This window comes from Cervus canadensis, chromosome 14 (genome assembly GCF_019320065.1).
Source record: "Cervus canadensis isolate Bull #8, Minnesota chromosome 14, ASM1932006v1, whole genome shotgun sequence".
In the NCBI taxonomy this organism is placed as follows: Eukaryota; Metazoa; Chordata; class Mammalia; order Artiodactyla; family Cervidae; genus Cervus; species Cervus canadensis.
This window is the reverse complement of record NC_057399.1, coordinates 30,949,752-30,975,668: the sequence shown is the minus strand read 5'-3', so window position 1 is coordinate 30,975,668 and position 25,917 is coordinate 30,949,752. Positions and strand designations below refer to the sequence as shown.

The 25,917-nt window shown below is 38.2% G+C and overlaps 1 protein-coding gene across 6 annotated transcripts in view; it reads left to right on the top strand.

The window, feature by feature from the left end:
• Positions 1-25,917, top strand: part of RFX3 (regulatory factor X3) — a 304,937-nt gene that overhangs the window by 263,995 nt on the left and 15,025 nt on the right. For all 6 annotated transcript variants that reach the window (XM_043486872.1, XM_043486873.1, XM_043486871.1 and 3 more), the window contains 2 exons: positions 1,252-1,460; positions 13,857-14,010. In XM_043486872.1, the coding sequence (XP_043342807.1) occupies positions 1,252-1,460; positions 13,857-14,010 (363 nt within the window). The remainder of the gene's footprint in view (positions 1-1,251; positions 1,461-13,856; positions 14,011-25,917) is intronic.

Below are 25,917 nucleotides of genomic sequence, written 5' to 3'. Positions count from 1 at the left end.
TTAGCCATTTTCTATTTGAAGTACCTCCCATTTGAAATGTCTTTTGAATAAGGTAAAGTCTGTGGGGTCAGGAGAGATCCTGGAATCACAGGGTGGAGATTAGGGATTGATTCAGTTGAAAGGTTGATTTAAATAAATTTGTCCTCTGAGAGCAGATAGATTGAAAGCTATAGAGACTTTTCAGAAAAACACACATATTGATAATGTTTTATGTATAGAATTAGGACCTTCACAGACACCCCTCCACAGAACTCTATGTTGAAAATATTATCTGGACACAATGAACCTAACTTAAAAATTCTTGTCACATCTCACTTCTCTAATTTTATGCTTGGGGAAAATGAGGCCCACGTAGATTAAATGCATTGCTTAAAATCAAGTTAGTGGATTCAGGCCCTATGTTAAAATCCAAGTCTTCACTCAAATATTATATTAATATTATCAGATAATTATCTTCTGACCTGAAAGAGTATAGTATTTTTTTAATCTTAAAATGCATCACAGCACTAGAAACATTGTAAAACTTATGGCAACCATTGAAAATTAACTTTAAAAGTTTCTACTTTCATCCCTGTTACCAAACATGAAACTTTCCTATCAGAACCAGAAGGAAAACTATAGCAATCAAATTTCTTGGTAGGTAGCATCACTACATTTTCTCTAATGTGTTTTTGGTTATTGTTATTGTTGTTTTTGGTTCTGTGAGTTAATTTGCATTCATAGCTTTTACCTTGAGAGTCCTTGAGACTCAGTTTCTTTCCCATGAAACTCATACAGCATATGCTTCTGCCTTGTATCATTCATTGTTTGTTTTTGTCTTAATCCTGAGGGACCACTTTCGGTCAACTGAATCTATTTATCCATCTGACTTATCCTATATCTTTTCAAATGAATTGGCTTTAGTTTTATCTGATTGAGAAGTAAAAGAGAGCATATAAAAACTAGAAAAAGACTCTACATATGGTAAATTCGGGCTCCTCTTCTTCTTAAGTAATCATGTATTTTAGTCTTTCACACAGACTAGCTAATGTAGAACACCAAGTCATACCTTTATGTCACATCACATTTTCATGCACAGAAGTGATGTTAGTTTCCTTAACAACTGCCCAGTAGTCATTCATTTTTCTTAATTCATTAAATTGTTTTGCACTTGCAGTATAGTTTGCCATTCATGCATATGGTTTGTGTGCTGACATTCAATGAAAAAATGCTGACTTGAACTTGTCCTTTGCTTTCTGTGTACTGTCCCAGGAGCAGGCTTCCTGGGTGTGCCAGTGTGACGACAACATGGTTCAGAGACTAGAAACAGACTTCAAGATGACTCTCCAACAGCAGAGCACCCTGGAGCAGTGGGCAGCTTGGCTTGACAATGTGATGATGCAAGCACTGAAACCCTATGAAGGAAGACCCAGTTTTCCTAAAGCTGCCAGGCAATTTCTGCTAAAATGGTCTTTCTACAGGTATCATCTCAATTTTTCCTATTCTGCAATTATGTATGTACATGCTTCTCAGAAAAAAGGAAAAGAGTGAGAGTTTAGTATGTAGAAATTATCTGTTGTGATTATCTTCAGCCCAGCTTGTGATTACAACATCATGAAATTGAACCAGGAGGCTTTTGGAAATAAAATTTCTGCTGGGAAATGAAAGCCTCTTATTCAGAGCCCTAGAAGTTCTAAGATGGGAACATCAGAGATTCCAGTCTAGATAATGTGCTTAACAAGAGTCAGGAAAGTCCTCCTTTTGGCAAACATGTATCATTTAGGCTTTCCACCACTCTTCTTTTTATTCTCTAGTTCAGGGATTCTCAAAGTGTCTTCCCTAGACCACTAGCATCACTGTTGCTTGGAAACACATTAAAAATGTGTATTTTCAGACCCCTCCCCCAAACCCACCTTAATCACAAATTGCGGAGGAGAGGCCCAGCAATCTATGCTGTTTTAAAGTTCCATCCAGGCAATTTAGATGGATGCTCAGAACAATCTAGTTAATTTTTTAATTTGATCAATTAAAATTGTTTTCAAACCTAGCTGCACCTCAGAATTAGTGGAAAGAAAAACAGAGCTCCTACATACCTCCCCAAACTTACTCAAAATCATGGTGGTTAGAAAGTAGTAATTCGCAATAGGGATAAACAGAAATTCTTTTTTTTTTTTTTAGAAAGGTTACTCCTGGTAATTCTAATGCATAGCTAGTTTAATATTAAATAATCTAGTAGATAATTCAAAATGAATCGCTTTTGGACTAAAATAATAAATAAATAAATGTATGTTTTTTTAGACATAGAAGAACCCCAGAATAGAAAAATTACTTATATATGATATCAAATGTTGTGATGAGCCATTGACCATAGGTCCACTCCAGGGTTTAAAAACAGACCCTGTGCGAGTTGGCATATATATCATATATATGGCATAGGATGGCATTGACGGATGGAGTTCCATTTCTTAAGATGTTAGGTAAGTTATATTTTTGACCCCAGCATTTACTCTTGTGGTGAGAGTTCATTTCTTTTCTTCTTTAGATCATAATGGCCTTTCTAAAAGCCATATCACTTTGAACTTTAGGCAGTCCCTAATTTAGTTCCTGTGCAACCATGCACTCATCAAAATAGTGGCTACAGAACCTACCACTGGCTGTGGCTATGGGTACGCTGTGGTCATCATCTGGACATCAGCAGTGAGTCCAAAGCAGTTGTGAGGAGAGATGATATGCAAAGAAGTAGCAAAGTTTAGAGACTAGTAGAAATTGTGAACCCGCTAAGCCCAAATTATAGGATTTCCATCTTGTTTTGATCACCTTTATAAGGATGGAACCAGAGATTCCATTATCATGGTAGAAGGTTTTTATTGTGACTTCTTTCTTTTTCAATTGATTTAGTTCAATTCTTATTTCTTAAACTGAAGTAGAGTTGTAGATTCCATATATGTTTAATTAGGAGTTAAATTATCCTTACATCCTGAAAATGATTTTCTAGTGTCTGCATACCTGCCCAGTCAAGTCTGACACTTTGCGAGCCCATGAACTGTAGCCCTCCAGGCTCCTCTGTCCGTGGAATTCTCCAGGCAAGAATACTGGTGTGGGTTGCCATTTCCTCCTCCAGGGGATCTTCCTGACCCTGGGATTGAACCCATTCCCAGAGTTCAATAAATGCTGTGAAAGAAAGCATAGCAGTGGTGGTGGTGCTTTGTTTTTATTTTGGAATGGAATAATTCCACCATTTTGTCTCTCATATACGCAATACTTTTAGCCCACAGGGTTTGTAAAGCACCTTATTAAGGTGCTATCTAACTCTATGACCCACTGATACGCTTCTAAAGGCAGCGCTAGGTTTAGATCTAGGTGTCAGTGAGAATTGTGTTGATATGTTTTCCCTTGATATATGGGGAAGATTTGGAAAACAATATCACAGTATTCTCAAAGTAGATATAGCCAATAGTAGTAGTAGTAATGGAATTCAAAATTTTAACTTGGGAACATTTCTTTAAAAGATTTCAGATATTTTCCGATTTGTTTGCAAGTTGATTTCAACCACTTTTTCCCCTCAGAAAATCATGTAGATGGTATATATGCTTCATGAATGATAAAACAGATGTTATACTAGCTGTTGCTCTAAAACCTATAGGAGCAAAACCACAGTACATCCTCTATATCAAAAGAAGCAAGGGTTTTTTCCCCTCTTCTTCTTCTTACTGCTTTCTTTTGCTGTTACATCAGACTTGCCCTTACTCCTCCCTGAGGATTTTTTAAAATCTGTTTAGTAGATACCATTTTAGAAATATACCCCTGGAGCTTTTGTCTCCACAGAGATCTGTTGCAGTATCTTGAAAGGAGAGAAAATTACTTACTTGTGTTTCTTGTTCTCTGCAGATACACAAACCCAGTAGATCATCACTTGCCTGCCCTCTGTCCGCCCTGAGTTGGGGATAATTGGCTTGTTATTATTAGACACTATTATGGTTATTATTTTCATTTCAAAGAGTCTTGAAGGTGTACAGTTCAGGGCTACAGAAGGAAAGGCATATTCAGAAAGATGCATACCTCCTGCTGGTGGGCGAAGTCAATAGCTTAGTAACATAGAAGACTTTAAAATCTGATCTGTTTTTTACTGAGGCATAAGAACATATAGAGTAATGAAAACTTCATTCACAAACAGAAACAGAGTTACAGAGTATTTTTTAAATGTTTTTGGCTTTGTAATAAGAATTTTGCAGTCACATATACCAACCGTTCATTTTCTGAAGTTGATTAATCTCATAATTTCTAAAATTCTGTGTATAGATTCACATGTATATACAAGAAATGGACTGGCAGAGAGTCGTGATAGCAGTAGTGGACATGTTGCTGCAAACACCCTCTGCTCCAAATGGGGTTCTCTCCTTGCCTAACATGGCTTTGAATGTCTACTGCTGGCTCCCTGGGAGGTGGAAAAAACATTGCCACCTTTCTTGGGCAGCAGTGCAGAAGTTAAGTGGGCCGTTTCTCAGCTTGGGTGTTTTGTGAATAACAGAACACAGAATTCCTCAGGGCCACCCTGAGGGTCAACCAAACATCCCACTTTTAAAGAATTAAATTTATAGCTTTGATACAATAACTTGAAAGGGGGCACAGAGAACCTAGTTTGCCTACAGCTGAACAATATATAAATTTTCCAATTTTGGAATAAGCTGTAAGCACTGTTTGAGAAGAGTTCACAGGGTGGAGCTGGGAGGTAGGGGGCCACGGTGTGATGTTCTCACCTTTCTTTCAGGCATGTGTGATGTCCCCCCAAATACATAAAGAGGTGGATTGAGTATCATGTGTTCAAGTATATGTTTTAATTTTCACACCATGAATTATGAAGCTATATACACAAAGATATTTCTCATCCGTTATAAAATAATTAACAGTTTTAACTCCAATTTTCAAGAGTTGAGTTCATGGTAACTTAGCAACATGAAATTCAGTGGAGTCAATTTTGTAACATGTCTTACAGAAATCTGAATCAGATAATAGGTTTCCAATTAAACTGTTAATTGTGTCATTTGATACTTGGCTTGTAGGGCAGAGGCCCAACACAGAGAGCATAAAGTAGACATAGACAATTATTAATAATATATATAATAGTATTATATTATTATATTAATAATATAATTCAACTGATTCTCTTCTAAACATATGACAATAATTTCATAGCAGATTATCAGTACTTTGAAAAGTAACTATTATAACTGAAGGTCAGCACACTCTTTTTTTTTTCATTTTCTAACAGAATTTTGTGTTACCTATGTCTTTATGCTGCAGGGAGGTGATTGCCCAATTGTCAAAGTTTCCAAAACACTTGGGATAGAATATGAAGCCCTTATTATGGCCTACAGACCCTCCATGGTCCAGCTACTAATGATCTCTAGTCCCATCATATATATTCTCTTTGCTCATATCTTCCCAGTCGCAGCTTCTGGGCTATTCTTTCAATAAAACAAACAGTTCTGCCCCAGTCTCAGCATCTGCTCTCCTTTCTGCTAGGAAAGTTCGTGTGTTCGCATGGCTCACTCCCTCACTTCAGTCTCATTTATGCTCACTTATCACCTCCTCAAAGTTTTCCTGACACCCTGACTTTAAGTGTCAGAGCCCATCACTCGGCAGTCTCTTGACCTAATTTACTTTCTTCATAGGATTTACCACTACCTAACTTTATAATTTATTTCTACTCTGTTTTTATCAACTATCTGTCCTACTAGAAAGTGAGTTCTTTTGAAACCAATCTTTTGTCTGACTTGCTGTAGAACAAGACCCTGACACACAGTAGGAACAAAATAAATATCTATTCAATGAATGAAAATGAATTCTCTTGGATAAAAGAAATTGGCTTTGCATTTCTTTTAAAACTACCATAAAGCTACTCAATATGAATATTATTCTTAGTCATTTACATCATTTTGAGGGAAATATAAAGGCCTAAAAGTTGGATTTAGAAACATATATATATATATATAATTCATTCTATATCTGTCATATCTATCCCTGTAAAGATTTACTGACATTCAACTGACACAGGATTGTTTTTCTATATTATAATAAATTTCTTTTAAAATAAACCATTTTTATTATGAAATTAGTATATACTCACTTTAGAAAACCTGAAAAATACAAATACTGTACAAAGAATAAACTTAAATCATCCATAACTTACTACCCAGAAAGACCAATGGTAAAATGTTTTCTTTCAGTTTTATATAAAATTGAGATCCAGTTTGTTTATCAGAGTTTATTATCTGTATTTTTCCCTTAACATTATACCTCAGGCATATCTTAAGAAACATAATTTTTAATGTCCTTCCAATGTTCCATTTTGTATAAAATGGCAACCCACTCAGGTGTTCTCACCTGGAGAATCCCATGGACAGAGGAGCCTGCAGTCCATGGGGTCCAAAAAGTCGGACACGACTGAAGCGACTTAGCGAGCACTCATGCATACATTATTTAAATATTCTTTTTGTCTCTTATTCTTAAGCATTTAGGTGGGTTTTGGTCTTGCAGTACAAATAGAAAACATACTTTAATGTTTATCTTTATATAAAGTCGCACATTTATCTTCAAATAAATTTGCATTTTTAAGTTGACTAATACTATTTTAATGAAGTATGCTATCTTGAGGCTGATAAGTATTAACCATTCCCATTTATTTAGAGGTAGGACTTTTTCAAGAACTTTGCAGATAGTTTCTATGTTAAATGGGCACATATTACACGTGTGCCTTCTTGCACTTAACATTTTATAATAGACATCTTTCCGTCTTACTACCTCTATGTGTAATCGCTCTCATTTCTTTAAAGTGAGTGAAATTACTCAGCCATGTCTGACCCTTTTTGTGACCCCATGGACTGTGACTCGCCAGGCTGTTCTATCCATGGAATTCTCCAGGAAAGAATACTGGAGTGAGTTACCATTCCCTTCCCCAGGGGGTCTTCCCAACCCAGGGGTCGAACTCAGGCCTCCTGCATTGCAGGTGGATTCTTTACCATTTGGCTACTCAGGAAGCCCAATTTCTTTAAAGTATTGTATAAATTTCCATATATGAATGAGCCATTTTTTACGTAGTATCCTACAAGTGGTTATTTAGCATTGCTCCTTATTTTCTCAGTAGTATAAATATTGCTGCAATTAAAACCATCTTTGCTCATTTGTGTAAATATTAGAATTAGAAATGCCACGTGAAAGCATTTGTGCATTTTTAATTTTGACATTTGTTGCCAAATTTCCCTTCATAAAAGTTTTGTGAATTCATGCTTGAAGAAACAATAAATGAGAGTTCTTTCCCCATACCCTCTTCAATGCTGATCTTTTAATTTCTTATAGTATAATAGATAATATATGGTATCTTACTTTAATTTGTATTTCTTTTAATTTTGAATAAAGTTAATCATATATGCTTGTTATGATTCCCTTAGAGGAAATGGAGTATCCATCACAGTCAACAAAAGAGTCCGAAATGCAGTACTTGGATGCAGTCTCAAAAATGACAGAATGATTTCTGTTTGTTTCCAAGGCAAACCATTCAATATCATAGTAATCCAAGTCTATCCCCCGACCAGTAATGCTGAAGAAGCTGAAGTTGAACAGTTCTATGAAGACCTATAAGACCTTCTAGAAATAACACCCCCAAAAGATGTCATTTTCATTATAGGGGACTGGAATGCAAAAGTAGGAAGTCAAGAAATACCTGGAGTAGCAGGCAAATTTGGCCTTGGAGTACAAAATGAAGCAGGGCAAAGGCTAATAGTTTTGCCAAGAGAACGCACTGGTCATAGCAAACACCCTCTTCCAACAACACAAGAGAAGACTCTACACATGGACGCCACCAGATGGTCAACACCAAAATCAGATTGATTATATTCTTTGCAGCCAAAGATGGAGAAGCTCTATACAGTCAGCAAAAACAAGACTGGGAGCAGACTGTGGCTCAGATCATGAACTCCTTATTGCCAAATTCAGACTGAAATTGAAGAGAGTGGAGAAAACCACTAGACCATTCAGGTATGACCTAAATCAAATGGCTATACAGTGGAAGTGAGAAATAGATTTAAGAGACTAGATCTGATAGACAGAGAACCTGATGAACTATGGACGAAGGTTCGTGACATTGTACAGGAGACAGGAATAAAGACCATCCCAAGAAAAAGAAATGCAAAAAAGCAAAATGGCTGCCTGAGGAGGCCTTACAAATAGCTGTGAAAAGAAGGGAAGTGAAAAGCAAAGGAGAAAAGGAAAGATATACCCAATTGAATGCACAGTTCCAAAGAATAGCAAGGAGAGATAAGAAAGCCTTCCTCAGCCATCAATGCAAAGAAATAGAGGAAAACAATAGAATGGGAAAGACGAGAGATGTCTTCAAGAAAATTAGAGATACCAAGGGAACATTTCATGCAAAGATGGGCTCGATAAAGGACAGAAATGCTAGGGACCTAACAGAAGAAGAAGATATTAAGAAGAGATGGCAAGAATACACAGAAGAACTGTACAAAAAAGATCTTCATGACCCGGATAATCATGATGGTGTGATCACTCACCTAGAGCCAGACATCCTGGAATGCGAAGTCAAGTGTGCCTTAGGAAGCATCACTACGAGCAAAGCTAATGGAGGTGATGGAATTCCAGTTGAGCTATTTCAAATCCTGAAAGATGATGCTGTGAAAGTGCTGCACTCAATATGCCAGCAAATTTGGAAAACTCAGCAGTGGCCACAGGACTGGAAGAGGTCAGTTTTCATTCCAATCCCAATGTGAGGCAATGCCAAAGAATGTTCATGCTACCGCACAATTGCACTCATCTCATATGCTAGTAAAGTGATGCTTAAAATTCTCTAAGCCAGGTTTCAGCAATATGTAAACTGTGAACTTCCAGATGTTCAAGCTGGTTTTAGAAAAGGCAGAGGAATCAGAGATCAAATTGCCAACATCTGCTGGATCATCAAAAGAGCAAGAGAGTTCCAGAAAGACATCTATTTCTGTTTTATTGACTATGCTAAAGCCTTTGACTGTGTGGATCATGATAAACTGTGGAAAATTCTAAAAGAGATGGGAATACCAGACAACCTGACCTGCATCTTGAGAAACCTGTATGCAGGTCAGGAAGCAACAGTTAGAACTGGACATGGAACAACAGACTGGTTCCAAATAGGAAAAGGAGAACTTCAGGCTGTATGTTATCACTCTGCTTATTTAACTTATATGCAGAGTACATCATGAGAAACGCTGGGCTGGAAGAGACACAAGCTGGAATCAAGATTGCCAGGAGAAATATCAATAACTTCAGATATGAAGATTACACCACCCTTATGGCAGAAAGTGAAAAGAACTAAAGAGCCTCTTGATGAAATTGAAAGAGGAGAGTGAAAAAGTTGGCTTAAAGCCAACCAAGATCATGGCATCCAGTCCTGTCACTTCATGGCAAATAGATGGAGAAACAGTGGAAAGAGTGGCTGACTTTATTTTTCTGGGCTCCAAAATCACTGCAGATGGTGATTGCAGCCATGAAATTAAAAGACGCTTACTCCTTGGAAGAAAAGTTATGACCAACCTAGACAGCATATTAAAAGGCAGAGACATTACCTTGCCAAAAAAGGTCTGTCTAGTCAAGGCTATGGTTTTTCCAGTGGTCATGTATAGATGTGAGAGTTGGACTATAAAGAAAGCTGAGCGCAGAAGAATTGATGCTTTTGAACTGTGGTTTTGGAGAAGACTCTTAACAGTCCCTTGGACTGCAAGGAGATCCAACCAGTCCATCCTAAAGGAGATCATTCCTGGGTGTTCATTGGAAGGACTGATGTTGAAACTGAAACTCCAATACTTTGACCACCTGATGCGAAGAACTGACTCATTTGAAAAGACCCTGATGCTGGGAAAGATTGAGGGCAGGAGGAGAAAGGGATGACAGAGGATGAGATGGTTGGATGGCATCACTGACTCAATGGACATGGGTTTGGGTGGACTCGGCGAGTTGGTGATGGACAGGGAGGCCTGGTGTGCTGCGGTTCATGGGGTCACAAAGAGTTGGATGTGACTGAACTGAACTGAATATACTTGTTGACCATTTGTCTTTCCAGGCTGTATTTTAAATATCTGCTGACTTTCTTCAGCAAGAGATATGTACTTGGAGTGTATATTCTCCTCCTGTATTACATAGTTGTTTAAAGTTATTTGCTTCACATGATCAAGTTTGTATGGTTAAGAATGCTAGCCAACATGTTATCTTATGTTGTTTTGCTTTTCAAAGTAGAGGATTCTCTGCCTTTAAAATTTTTTTCCATAGGAAATAAATTTCAAATAGCTATTAAGTTTACAAGTTATTTTTACAAATAGGTGATGTGTCACTTAATTTTAGACAAAGCATGCATAGGATTATAAATAGAATTTGTCATTATATCATTGACATATAGCTGAAAGTGTTGGTTCATTTTTAGTGATTCTTTTAGAGTTCTAAACTTAAGGTATTCATTAAAATATATAACTCCAAGGAATCAGTCACCAGTACTGCTTTTTATAATGTGTATTCTCAGTCGTGTCCAACTCTTTGAGACTCCATGGACTGTAGCCCACCAGGCTATTCTGTCCATGGGATTTTCCAGGCAAGAATACTGGAGTGGGTTGCCATTTCCTACTCCAGGGGATGTTCCCGACATAGGAATCAAACATTCCTGTCTCCTGCATTGGCAGGCAAATTCTACATTAAGTATATTGAACCATGAACTTCTGGATGTTCAAGCTGGTTTTAGAAAAGGCGGAGGAACCAGAGATCAAATTGCCGACACCAATTGGATTATCGAAAAAGCAAGAGAGTTGCAGAAAATCATCTATTTCTGCTTTATTGACTATGCCAAAGCCTTTGACTGTGTGGATCACCACAAACCGTGGAAAATTCTTGAAGAGATGGGAATACCAGACCACCTGACCTGCCTCTTGAGAAACCTGTATGCAGGTCGGGAAGCAACAGTTAGAACTGGACATGGAACAACAGACTGGCTCCAGATAGGGAAAGGAGTATGTCAAAGCTGTATATTGTCACGCTGCTTTTTTAACTTATATGCAGAGTACATCATGAGAAACGCTGGGCTGGATGAATAACAAGCTGGGATCAAGATTGCCGGGAGAAATATCAATAACCTGAGATATGCAGATGACACCATCCTTATGGCAGAAAGCGAAGAGGAACTAAAGATTCTCTTGATGAAAGTGAAAGAGGAGAGTGAAAAAGTTGGCTTAAAGTTCAACGTTCAGAAAAGTAAGATCATGGCATCTGGTCCAATCACTTCATGGCAAATAGATGGGGAAACAATGGAAACAGTGACAGATTTTATATTTGGGGGGCTCCAAAATCACAGCAGATGGTGACTGCAGCCATGAAATTAAAAGACGCTTGCTCCTTGGAAGAAAAGTTATGACCAACCTAGACAGCATATTAAAAAACAGAGACATTACTTTGCCAACAAAGGTTTGTCTAGTCAAGGCTATGGTTTTTCTGGTAATCATGTATAGATGTGAGAGTTGGACTATAAAGAAAGCTGAGCACTGAAGAATTGATGCTTTTGAACTATAATGTTGGAGAAGACTCTTGAAAGTCCCTTGGACTGCAAGGAGATCAAACCAGTCCATCCTAAAGGAAATCAGTCCTGAATATTCATTGGAAGGACTGATGTTGAAGCTGAGACTCCAATACTTTGGCCAGCTGATGCAAAGAACTTACTCATTGGAAAAGACCCTGATGCTGGGAAAGATTGAAGGTGGGAGGAGAAGGGGACGACAGAGTATGAGATGGTTGGATGGCATCACCAACTCAATGGACATGAGTTTGAGTAAAGTTGGGGAGTTGGTGATGGACAGGGAGGCCTGGCATGCTGCAGTCCATGGGGTTACAAAGAGGCAGACACGACTGAGCGACTGAACTGAACTGAACTGAACTCCATCATATGTAATAGTGTTGCAATTGGCAGTTTTCTTAAGATATCACACACATTATCTCACTTGACTCTCAAGCTAATTTTGAACCTTAAAATGTTGAATGATGTACAATCAAGTTAATGTGGATCTCACTTCAAACCTATGGATGAAAAACTATGTTTTTTTTTTTTTCTTTTTAGTGAGTAAATGCACAGAAGGAGAGATTCTCTGCCATCTTTGTAACACCTGTTTTTGTTGCCATAACCAAATAAGAGTGACAAGCTCACCTCCTCCTGTAATGTGTATTAGGATCATAATCACTTATATTTGAGTCTTGTTCTATTCATTTGTAAGTTTATTTCACAACCTTTAACTCATTTTATCCTTGAAATAATCACATAAATTAGATAAGGCCAGAAGTATTGCTTTTATTTGCACCCAAAAGGAAAACGCTCTCCAGGAAATGGCGTTTTTTGAGATTGACAGTGAATTAATGAAAAACCAGAGTCGGAATCCAGGGCTTTAGGGTTTTAGATGTACAGTGGTGATCTGTCACTTGCCAACTTGAATGTGTAGAATTTGATGTATTAGTAGCCACTATATAATTAAGGTTAAAAGTGAAAGGGAAAACAAAAGTACAGTCTGTTTTTCCATCTGTCTGGCATTTTACAATTCTTCATTGCAAAATAAGATATTGTTGTTTGTTGTTCAGTCACTAAGTCATGTCTGACTCTTTGTGACCCCATGAACTGTAGCCTGCCAGGATCCTCTGTCCACAGAATTTCTCAGGCAAAAATTCTATAGTGGGTTGCCATTTCTTTCTCCAAGGGGATCTTCCCAACCCAGGGATCAAACCCACTTCTCCTACATTGACAGGTGCATTCTTTACCACTGAACCATCAGGGAAGCCCCTTAGCAATATTAGCCCATACATTTGTGAGAGTCTATCTCTTCCTCCTATCTGAAAATATAATGGCTGTTTTAGTTTGCATAGGACAGAAATCTCTAGAGAAAAACACTAAATGAAAGTGAGGAGAAACACACACATACACACACACACACACACAATCCTATTCTGATTCTAAGTTAAAAATATTAAGGAGATTTGAAGTGCATGGTCAAGTTAATAATTGACATGTCTTCAATGAAGCCAAAATTTTATTTTGACTTACTTCTATTTTGAGTATAATAGAGTGTATTGTTAGTATTTAATTAAAAATATATTTCAGATTTTGGTATTTTGTAGTTACACATTCATATTTTTCAAGATTATGCATTTTTAATTGACTTTATTATACTATTGCTAATGGGAAAATCACCTTAATTTAATGGAAATCAGTAAGGAAGTAGAATCGCTTAATAAATTTGCCTTCCCACAGAAGTTGCAAGGATCCCTGTATATCCTCTCCTACATTCTACATTGCCACATCTGGGAACATTGCTTAGTATATTTGTAAACTTGCTTGTGTATTTGTAAACATTGCTTATTATATTTTGTAAACTTAATTGGGGACAAATACATATTTTCCCCAAAGTGTACCTCGAAAGTCATTGAGAGATGGTGATACAGTGTTTACTCATCATCATAAGACTTCCACTTTGAGATGCTTTTTCTTATGGTGATGAATTGTCAGCCTTCCAAAAATCTTTTTTTAAATTGATTCTGACCCATTTGTGAACTTGATTATGATATTAAACTGGTTTTTCCCAATGAGTGCCTATCTAGTTCTCATAAGGATCTAGTCAAGTCCTAATGAAGATTACCTCTTTACTACTCTGTTTGAAAGAGTTGAGCCAACTGCTTCATTTATGAAATTATTCCATGCAAAGTCATGCACTGTACCAATCTATTAGACTTCTAACTTCTTTTAATAGGAAAACTAGGCTGAATGCTAATCCTGATCACTAACACTGGCTGCATCTGTGTCTTTTCTCTTGGAACAGCTCAATGGTTATTCGGGACTTAACTCTACGCAGTGCTGCTAGCTTTGGCTCCTTCCACCTGATCCGTCTACTCTACGACGAGTACATGTTCTACTTAGTAGAACATCGTGTTGCTCAGGCAACAGGAGAGACACCCATAGCAGTCATGGGTGAGGTAAGAGAAGCTAAATGAGCTATGACCCACAAGACTTTCTAAAAAGATCTGAATTTTATTTTAATCTAAATATTAATTATCAAAGCAATGGTTTCTAACCAATGAGTCTTGGACTCCAGAGAGCCTGTATAGTTATTTCAGGGGGTCCCTAAATTCCTTGGTTCATATTTTATTAGTCAAAAGATTCTAAAATTGTGGATGATATCATGGAGAAGTATAGAATACTTCAATATGCTATAAAAGTCTCTATATAACAAAAAAGCTTGAGAATCACTGGACTTAAAAATCCTTAGTATTAGTCAACCATAAAACAGAATCAGATAATGCCATTTGCAGCAATATAGATGGTCCTAGAAATTATCATACCAAGTGAAGTAAATCAGACAAACACAAATATATGATATTTATATGTGGAATCTAAAGAAAATAGTTACAAATAAATTTATTTACAAAACAGAAACAGACATACAGACATGGAAAACAAAATTATGGTTACCAAAAGGAAAGCAGGGAAGGGATAAATTGGGGAATATAGGATTAACAATAATATAAATTGGGCTTCCCTGGTGGCTCAGACGATAAAGAAGCTGCCTACAATGCAAGAGACCCGGATTCAATCCTTGGGTCAAGATCTCCAGGAGAAGGGAATGGCAACCCACTCCAGTATTTTTGCCTAGAGAATTCCATGGACAGAGGAGCCTGGTGGGCTACAGTCCATGGGGCCGCAAAGAGTCAGACCCGACTGAGCGACTAACACATAGGTTTAACAGATGTACACTACTGTATATACAGTAGATAAACAAGATTTTGCCATATGGCACAGGGAAATTTATCCAATGTTTTGTAATAAAATATATTGGAAAAGAACTGAGAAAAAAGTTTGCAGATCTATATAAAAATATATATATATATATATATGTATATAGCCAAATCACTTGATTGTATACCTGAAACTACCACAGTATTGTAAATCAACTATACTTGAATTAAAAAATAAAAACGTTACTGACTGGAAAATAAGGAAGATTGATGTTTCCAATAAGCATATGGGCTAGGAACTGAGAGGAAAAAGTTAAATGTGTATCTTGTTAACTCTTTATCCAAGTGCCCAGGAAAAGAATGAAGGATAACACCAATGATGATGAAAGTGATAGCTAACATTCTGGGAGCACTTACTATGTGCCAAACATAGTCCTAATTCCCTTATATATATATAATAAAGCATTTAATACATATAACAACGCTTTGACATGGGTGCTACCTCATACTGTTTTACTGATGAGAATCTGAGGTTCAGGACGGAAGCTAAGGCACAGAGAGATTAAAAGGTTATATATCTAGTAAGCGGTGGAGACCTCTTTTAAGTATTTAGTCTGATTTTCACACCCATGCTCCTAATCACTAAAGATATAGAAAAAAAATTCCCTCCTTCATAATTTCTGGATAGTGCCAAGATGTCATTGATATGTTCAACATGTTGTAAAGCTAAAATGCTGAAGTTAATATATACAAGGTTGGTCAATATATTGAGGGATAGATGTACTTGCTTAAATGATTCAGCACTGGCTCACTTTTGTTGTACTGTACTGGATTTTGACTGAATCCAGATTTTGCTAGATTATACCAGATTAGGCAATGTTACATTTTATCATCCGAAGCAGTCAAGAAGACATATTCACTTTTAAACTATGCATATGTGCTTATTTAAATTAGAAAATAGTAGTTTTATAAATATGATGACAAAGTATAAATTAAAATATATAGTAAAATACGTCAAGGACCTATGTAAGTATTCTAGTATAAATAAAATACACATGAATTTTATTTAGAATGTTGGTTAAAATATTCTTCTTTCCCTCTTTAAAATCCCTTGCTGTTTGCTGATCTACATATATTTGTATGTTTCTTAATGGTGATTGTGCCTAAATGATGCCAATTATGTATATATGAGAATTAAGCAAGATTCATTTTAGCTTTTAAATTACAGGCATATCCTCATGTGACCAAAGCAGTCTGAACTTTTCTTAGATTTGACTTCCCCTCAGTGCCTCTTTTCTTAGTTCTTCTCTAATTATCTGGTTGCAAAATGCCCGATTGGCAAGTAGATTAAATACTATAAACTTTCTTAACCCAGGGCCCAAAAAGTTCTGAAGTAGACATCCCTTTTGGTATATTGAATGCATTTGGCACATACTGCCTATGCTCCAGGACCTCTATAACAGGATGACCAGGATGATGATAATAGGGATTCTCATTAATACCATGTGGCTAATCCTGATATATGGTCTTTGCTTCCCTTGCATCTTTAGGGAATAAAAGCTGTGGCTGTAAGCCAGTGACATGGCATGAAGACTTAACTACTTCCTCATATGCTGGTATAGGAAGTCCTGGCTCACCAGAATTAAAATGGCTTTATATAGTCTATACTGCCAACAAACGTTCTAAATGGCTTTTTTTTTTCACCTTAGGTAAACAATGTAAATGAATAAGACACTGCCACATGATTCAAAAATATGACACAAAATCTAGATCAGAAAGTGTTCTTCTCTAAGATCAAAGATCTAAGCACACCTCTTGATTTCTTTGCTTACTATCTCCTTACTCAGTTTATAGTAAAACCCTCTGAATTGTCCATGCTCATCATTATTCAGTCCAGGCCAAGTAAAGCTAATTTTACAGGTTTGATCTCCCTGTAGGATTTATGCCTCATAGAACAATGAGCCATTATAGACTTGTTAGCTATGGTCATATTATCATATCTAAAATTTCTTGATTCTTGGGGAAAGGAGAAAGAAATGCGAGAGAAAGGAAGGCTGTTTTCCCATGTGTCTTTTCATGTGTTACCCTAAGCCTACCCTAGAAGTCAGATTGGAAGTTAAAAGGCTTTCATGTGTCAAGGCTCAACTGTAATCTTAACTCCTTAGATGACTTCCATTTCAAAAGAAAAGGTCCAGAAGTGCCTGTGTATATGTGGGCACGACGCCACAGGCCAAAATCCATGGAAATCCATAAAAATTCACCATTACTCTCAATTGCAGCTAGTGGTTTTCAATCATCAGTGATAACAACTGCAGTTGTCACTACTTAGTGTGAGTTTATTATACCCTGAATGAAATTAAGCTCTTGATATATCTAATAATTGTCCTTTCTCAGTAAATGGTACTCCCCCTGTCGATCAGGTTGAATATGTGAGCAACATCTTTACGTATCTCTCTGTTTTGACCTGCGTGTCCAATCAGTTACTAAGTCTGCCCTTTCCCAAACTCCCCATAGTTGTAGGCAGTATCATCTTATGAAAATGCAAACCTGATTGTGTTATACCCTCTTAAAACCCTTCAGTGACTTTATCTTCTGCTAGTTAAGAAACAAAAGTCTTTCTATGGTATAACATCTGGCCTTTCTCTCTGATCAAACTCACCCTGTCTCTTCCAGGTCCTTCTGTTGCAATTACAGTAGTCTTTTCTCTGTTCTTACTCAAGTTTTTCTCATCACTGGACAAGTGTGTAAATGGTTATTTGACCTAGAACTGTCTGCCTGACTCTCTTTGCCCATTCTAACTCCTTCATGTCTTAAATACCAGTTCCTCTAAGAGGTCCAGTTTCCCTCAGACTACATTAGATACTCCTTTTCTCTCTAATTTATACTTTTCTTTTTCATTCTAGAACCTGCAGAATAATAATTGCACAGTGCTTTGTATGATTTGTGTTATTATAGACTTATTGCCTGGAAATAATGGAGGACTTTGAGTCAGAAGAATTGAACTCTGCTTACAGTTCTGTAACTTATGGTAGTATAATCTTGGGCAAATCATGTTCACTTAGGCTGATTTTCTGACTTACCTCTAAAATTAATGTATTCATTTATTTAACAAGTACTTCTTATGCATCTTTGTTGTTCAGTCGCTCTGTCGTGTTCGACTCTTTGTGACCCCATGGACTGCAGCATGCCAGCCTTCCCTATCCTTCACTATCTCCCAGAGTTTGCTGGAAATCGGGTCCATTGAGTCAGTGATGCCATCCAACCATTTCATCCTCTGTTGTCCCCTTTTCCTCCTGCCTTCTGTCTTTCCCAGCATCAGGGTCTTTTCCAGTGAGTCCGCTCTTCACATCAGGTGACCAGAGCATTGGCGCTTCAGCTTCAGCATCAGTCCTTCCAATGAATTTTCAGTGTTGATGTCCTTTAGGATTGACTGATTTGATCTTGATGTCCAAGGGACTCTCAAAATTCTTCTCCAGCACCACAGTTTGAAATATCAGTTCTTTAGCACTCAGCCTTATTTATGGTCCAACTCTCATATCCATACATGACTACTGGAAAAACCATATCTTTGACTATATAGACCTTTGTCAGAAAAGTGATGTCTCTACTGTCTCAGTTTGCCATAGCTTTTCTTCCAAGGAGCAAGTGTCTTTAAGTTTCATGGCTGTAGTCACCATCTGCAGTGATTTTAGAGCCCAAGAAAATAAAATCTGTCAGTTTCCATGGTTTCCCCATCTATTTGCCATAAAGTGATGGAACCAGATGACATGATCTTAGTTTTCTGAATGTTGAGTTTCAAACCAGCTTTTTCACTCTCCTGTTTCACTTTCATCAAGAGGCTCTTTAGTTCCTCTTCGCTTTCTGCCATTAGGGTGGTGTCATCTGCATATCTGAGATTATTGATATTTCTTCTGGCAATCTTGATTCCAGCTTGTGCTTCATCCATCCCAGCATTTCGCATAATGTACTCTGCGTAGAAGTTAAATAAGCAGGGTAACGATATAAAACCTTTATGTACTCCTTTCCCAATTTTCAACCAGTTTGTCATTCCATGTCTGGTTCTCTTGCTTTTTGACCTGCATACAGGTTTCTCAGGAGGCAGGTAAGGTTGTCTGGTATTCCCGTCTCTAAGAATTTTCCACAGTTTGTTATGATCCACACAGTCTTATGCATCTATTCTATAATGTTTAGGATATAGTGATGAACAAGATGAATTTTGACACTGCATCCATGGAACTTATATTTTAGTAGTGGATACATATTTGTTAAATGTTCACGTAACTATATAGCTATAAATTCTGAGAAATACTGCAAAGGAAAATTAAAAGGATATAGGAATACTTAGGGCTTCCCTGGTGGCTCAGCTTGTAAAAGAATCTGCCTGCAACATGGGAGACCTGGCTTTGATCACTTGGGTTGGGAAGATCCCCTGGAGAAGGGAAAGGCTACCCACTCCAGTATTCTTGCCTGGAGAATTCCCTGAACTGTATAATCCACGGGGTCGCAAGGAGTCAGACATGAATACTTAATAATATGTTATTACTATTATATTAATAATACTTAAGGAATACTTAATAATATTCATTTGTGAGTTAATATTATTTTTAACTCATTTTACAAACGGTGAATTGAGACACAGAGCCATCAAGTCACACAGAGTCACACAGCTACTAGGTTATAAAATCAGGTTCAGAAGCCAAGCACCCTGGCATGATTAACCCTTGCTGATATTCTGCCATGCTTGTTACCTGCTGCTGGATAGAGTGAGACTGCAACAAGAATAGTTCAGATATCAGTGATGGGAAAGTGGAAAAACAGTCACAAACTTTACTAGACATTTGTTTTACATTTATAGGTGTTGTATTTGGGACAGGTATCAGACAGCTAAGAGGCTTCCCTGGTGGCTCAGCCATAAAAAGTCTGCCTGCAGTGCAGGAGACATGGGTTCAGTCCCTGGATTGGGAAGATCCCCTGGAAAAGGAAATGGCAACCCACTCCAGTATTCTTGCCTTGAAATCCCATGGACAGAGAAGCCTGGTAGGCTACAGTCTATGGAGTCGCAAAGAGTCAGACATGGCATAGTGACTAAAGAGAGAGTCAGCTAAATAGATCCAGACGCAAGGGAAAAGGTTTCCCTTTTAAAGTAGCTTAAGGGACAATGTATCTTTTCATTAATGTGAATTCAATAAATGTTTTTAAATTAACATCATTTACATTATTTGAGCAAGCAGGAGAGACCAATACATCATGTTTTATGTATAAACACTGTATACAAACATACAGTTTTGTTTTTGCATTCCCTGTAGCACTGTTTCAGTTGTTGAAATGAAGGCTACCATGTAATGGAACTCCCAAATAAAAGAGCATCACCACTGTGAGTTTTCTTCTAAATATCAGCCTGCTACTACATAACACCAACTAGCAAGTTATTTAAAGTATTTGCACTTCAAAAATGACATTATTATTTTTATTTTTTGTCTGGGTGATAAAAAGGAAACCATTTATTTACTGCTAAAATTTATGCAATTTTTTGAATTTTATTTAAATATTATAAATATGCCAATAGACTTTCTGGCAGTGATAAAATTTTAAGAGAAGGGATAAAATAAACAAGTTGCATCTGTTTGCACACTTGTTAAATTCTTTTAAAAATCATAAGGTTTTCTGTTCAGCTTTGACACAGAAAATTGAATGGAAAAATATCCTTTTATTTGGATCTTATGACTATTTGAAGTATATTTGGAAGTTTATGGCATACATGCTTCATTACTTTAAAATATATGTAGTCTTAATATAGTCATTGAATCTACAAATTTGTATTGCTGCATAAAATGATTTTTTGTGACAAACATTTTTATGTTTAATGTATTAAGTATATTTAAATTGTCTTTATCATAATATAATTATACTTAATAGAATATCTAAGACATCTATATAATCAACTTTTTGAAATAAAATTAGGAACCAAAACATGCTTTAATTTTTGGTTGTGAATATCAATATTAAAAATATAATATTTTAGTAATATTTTAGTGAAAAAAATAAGGCACTCTTAAGGATTTACCATTAAAAGAAAACTGTCTTGGCTTCAGTAAAACTGATATACTCAGAGGGAAAGGGAAAAAACTGTTTAAAACCTAAAAAGTGGAGAAGAGCAGTAATAATTCACAGGCAAGCCTTTAGGATAAAATTGAGTGAAAAGTTCCATTTGATAGAAGTACAACCATTGTAAACAAGAATGAATGCTCAAAGTAAAATCAAATTAATGATAAACAGATTTCAGTGAGCACTATTATTCTAGTGCATCAAGGAAATACACTGAAAATGTACTTGTTGAATAGTAGACTTGTTATAGAATATTTTAAAAGGGATTATATCACAAGTTAAAATCATTTGCAGGAAAAAAGCACATCTTGGAACAGTAGTGACTTATCAAATATAATGAGTACTTGTCAAAAGTTTTATTATTTATAACAAAGCTTACTTTTTATTAATATTTTTTCTAATTGAGGACTGGCCTGGTGACAATTACTGTGCCGAATGCCTTACATTCTTATTTAATATTCACCAAAATCTTGCAAAGGGTCTCTTCATGACCCCATTTCACTCATAAGGAAAATACAGGTTGAAAGTCACCCAATATCAGAACTAGTCAGTGGTAGAGCTGACTGTAGAAAGTCGGTCAGTCTCACTACAAATAGCCAAATGAGTTCAATCCACATTTTAGTTTTTCACTGCATAAATTGTTTATAGATAGTTTCAAAACAGGGACTAATTTATTTGTGTCTGTACTTTACTACTCCCCCCAAATGCATGCACACCCACAGTCATACACAAACTAGATGCCTGGCATGAAAGCTTTCATTATGTTGTTCCAGGGCAAGGCTTCTTTCCTCTGCTTTGCAGGTTGCATCCTGATAGTCCTACCACCCTTCCCCTTATCCACTTTTTGCTAGTTAGCAAACTAAATAGAGTATTAGTCTAAGCAAATTGCAATTGGAAAGCTTAATCTGCCAGAAAACAACAACAACAACAAATTATACCCTTCAGTTCCTCTGTACCCACCCACAGACTAGACCTAAATCAAAATTATGTTTTTAGAATTTGCAGTTTGCTTTTAGCTGTAAATCTGCTCCTCTACATTAGCACAATTCTAACAACTTGAAAATAAATGATAAAAGTGACCCCCTGGAAAACCTTTCTCCTACACTTCATCCTCCAAGTTTCTGAGAATTATCTCTGTAGACATTTTCCATTTTTTCTCCTCTTTCCTGGTTTATCATTCTGCTTCTTACTCTCCTCGCATTTGAGAAAAGCATCTATTGACTCAGCACCTCAGAGCTGCAACCTTGTCCCTCTGGGATGGATCCCTGCACATTAGCTTCCTCTACTTGGTTTCCTTCGTGGCTTGCTCTGGGCTCTAACCTCTCCTCACATCCTCTTCAGGGAATGGAGTTTTGCTTAAAGATCTGGTCTAAACACAATCCAGCAATAGGTGCCCCCAAAATACTCATTCAAGATTGTTGTCGTTCAAGCACTAATTCACATCCAACTCTTTGCAGCCCCATGGACTGCAGCATGCCAGGCTTCCCTGTCCTTTACCATCTCCTGGCATTTGCTGAAACTCATGTCCATTGAGTCAGTGATGCTATCCAACCATCTCATCCTGTGTCATCCCCTTCTCCTCCTGCCCTCAACCTTTCCAAGCCACAGGCCTTTTCCAGTGAGTCGGCTCTTTGCATCAGGTGGCCAGAGTATTAAAGCTTCCGCTTCAGCATCAATCCTTCATTCATGGTGAAGTGAAAGTTGCTCAGTTATGTCTGACTCTTTGCAACTCCATGGACTATACAGTTCATGGAATTTTTTAGGCCTGAATACTGGAGTGGGTAGTCTTTCCCTTCTCCAGGGGATCTTCCCAACGCAGGAATCGAACCCACGTCTCCTGCATCGCAGGCGATTCTTTACCAGCTGAGCCACAAGGGAAGCCCTCATTCATGGTAGGAAGTAGAAAAAATGATAGACAGAATACCAGCTAACAGAATGTCTCATTTCATTTCATGATGAACATACTGGATTTCCATATCAGGAAAATAAAGCTCCTAGACTAGCTCCCAGAGGGGTAAGTGCTCCCTCTCCCCAGAATATGCCTTCAGTATTTCAGAGAGCCTCTGTATGAAGTTGGGTTTTCATGAGTGCTTACAACTAGAGCTTGGTTTTCCCAGAGAGTTTGGAAGTGGGCAAAGAGAAGAAAATAAAAATCCAAGATTTCTGGACATTTTTCAAGAACTAAAATGGTCAGTGTAGACAATAGGAAGGGAAACTCAGCACACTGGCCTCTTCAACAACGTCCACCACTGGGCTCTTCACTTAGAAACAGTTCGCTGGTAGCCCCAGCCTTGGAGTCAGCTAGGTGTGAAAGGTTCCCCGGCATAGATTAAGCATGACAGCGCCCCCTGCTGGCCTCCTTGCCACACTGTCTTCCTGTACCCAGCCCATGTGTCTGGCCCTGCTGTTGTCTTCCTGATATTTTTGCTCACAGACACAGGTGAAGATGGTGGTCGCTGGTCCTCCATGGAAAGAAACAGTCCTTGTTTGAGATGGGTAAGCTCCTCAATTCACAGGAATGGTTTTCTGCTTTTCACCATCACTGTACTAAAATATACGTTCATATAAGTATGAGAGACTTTCAGTATGTATATGGGCCAGGTGTGATAATCCTACAAGTACTTCAAATCTGATTCACTCTAGTGGTAAAAGTCTTGTTACAAAGAGAACATGTTTCTACACTCTCATCACCCTTGTCTCCCCAGTTAATAATTTTCAAAAAAGGGAAGTGGCATAATAAAGATAAGAAGTGCTCCCCTGACATAATAAATTAATACCATGGTTTTCTGATAGATAGTGAAGGTGGCCTCAGTGGGAGCCTGTCTGTAGTTAAAAGCACCAAGGTTCTTTCTTTTCAGCCTATAGTTTTATTTGCATAAAGGGTATACTGCCAGGCCCCATCCAAACATTGGCAGGGCCTATGGTACCCTGCATCTGAATATTCTAAAAGTTATGAATCAAACTAGAAATAAAACCTGTTCTATCCATCTAGGTTGAAAAATATACTTTGATAATAACTTGGAAGACTGGATTTAAATTGTAAATTCTTAGGCTCCTCCTAGTTCCGTACCAGAATATGGTGACACAGACAGTGCTGAGCCGTGGCCCAGCCTCTGTCCCCTGGACCATGCCTCCTCTCTCAGGTATCACCCCCTGCCTACATTGTGAAGAGCCAGTGCGCCTGCTTGTGGGGCACCTTGGTCCAGTGTTCAGGTTTCGTCTGTCTTTTGCAAATAGCTGCCGCTCCTCCTACCCCACCCCCCACACCAGCTCTCCCTTCTTTCCTCCGAAAGGTGGACCTGTACAGGCCTGAAAGGGGACTTCCGGGTTTTAGGCAGGAAATTCTGGGATCTCAGATAACAGAAGTGTGGCCTGGGGGTAGGAGTAAAACACAGGCTTCCGGAGGGCACACCACGTGACCCAGCGGGCTCCTCGCTCTGTGGGGAGGGCCGCGGCACAGCCACGTGACCCAGCGGGCTCCTCGCTCTGTGGGGAGGGCCGCGGCCATTGGGAAGCCGAGACAGGGCTCTCGGTGATGTGGGGCTCAGGACAGAGGCCCCTCTTGGTGTGACCTAGTGGGAGCATTAAATGTTTCTGTTTTTGAAATTACTTTTCTCCTCAAAAGCAACTAAAGCCTGTATTCCTTCTTCTTCATTACCTGCTTACTCACTCATGAGTGCTTCTTAGAGGTTTTTTTCTTGAAATATAATTGCCCGGCAGTATTAATTTCAGATGGAGGGAATAGTGATTCACTCTTTTTATAGATTTTACTCCCCATTTAAAGTTGTTACAAACTAATGCCTTTATTTCCCTCTGCTGTAAGTATATTCTTGTGAAAGTGTTAATGGCTCAGTCATGTCCAACTCTTTACAACCCCATGAATTGTAGCCTACAAGGCTCTTCTGTCCACGGAATCCTCCAGGCAAGAATATTGGAGTGGGTTGCCATTTCCTTTTCAAGGGGATTTTCCCCACCCAGGGGTCGAACCCAGGTCTACTGCATTGCAGGCAGATTCTTTACTGTCTGAGCTGCTTATCTATTTTATACATAATAGTTTGTTTAACTTCTTAGAGATTTTGAAACTGTGTAAAGGCAGATAAATTACTGTATCCCTAGGGTGCGGAAGGGAAAAAATCCTGAGGAGTCAGAATCATGATGAAAATAAGCTACCTGGGTATAGAGTAGCCAATAGCACAAGTTGCCAGGATAGCCAGCTAGTCTGAAAGGGTAGAACCAACAGTGAATGTTTGGCAGAATTTGCCTTGGCGTGAAGCAGACTAGCAGAAATCTTACCCATCTTTGCAGGCTTCAGTAAAGCTATTTGGAAATACATAGAAAAGTCTACCTCTAGAGTAAAAAAACGGCCAAGGAACACACAGTTTTGCCAAATGGAACATTAACATACCTTGCAAATTTTCCCTAGCTGCCCAGATGATGTGGTCATGATTACTGATGAATCCTCCCTCCCCAGGAAGGGGTGAACTCTTCCAGCATCCCAATGAGTGAGGTCTTTGTCTCAGGCTTTGAACACCTTCCTTCTATCCCTAGTCTGTGTGTTGAGGGCTCTTGTGGAGCCTCCCCAGTTTGCTGTCTGGGCCCCCTGGCATCCTCCACATTGTTTCAGTTTCCAGCTATCACAGTATACAGCTTGCCTCCCTCACTGTGGAAAGTTCACTGCTGCTGGATCTGGCGTGTAGTGGTCTCTGGAGTAGTTCTGGGGGCTGCGTTCCCCTGTGCCGAGCCTGGTTCCTCTCTTGGTGATGAACTGTGATGAACTACTTCTCAGCTGCGTGGCCACAAGTCAGGGTCGTACTCAGGGTTGCTCCCAAGGATGCTGCCCGTCGTCGCACTGGCTGTGCTGATGAGTCTCCCGCTTATGCTTCCTGGCCATTACTACTCGTGGTAAACTCGTGGTCTAATAGACACCCGCTGGCTACCTTGACCACACATTTTTCAGCCTGCTTTTGTCTAGGAGCATGCTCATTATTATGACCCCTTGTTAGACCTGGAGGAAACAGTTTCTAAGGTTAAGAGGTCTATCTT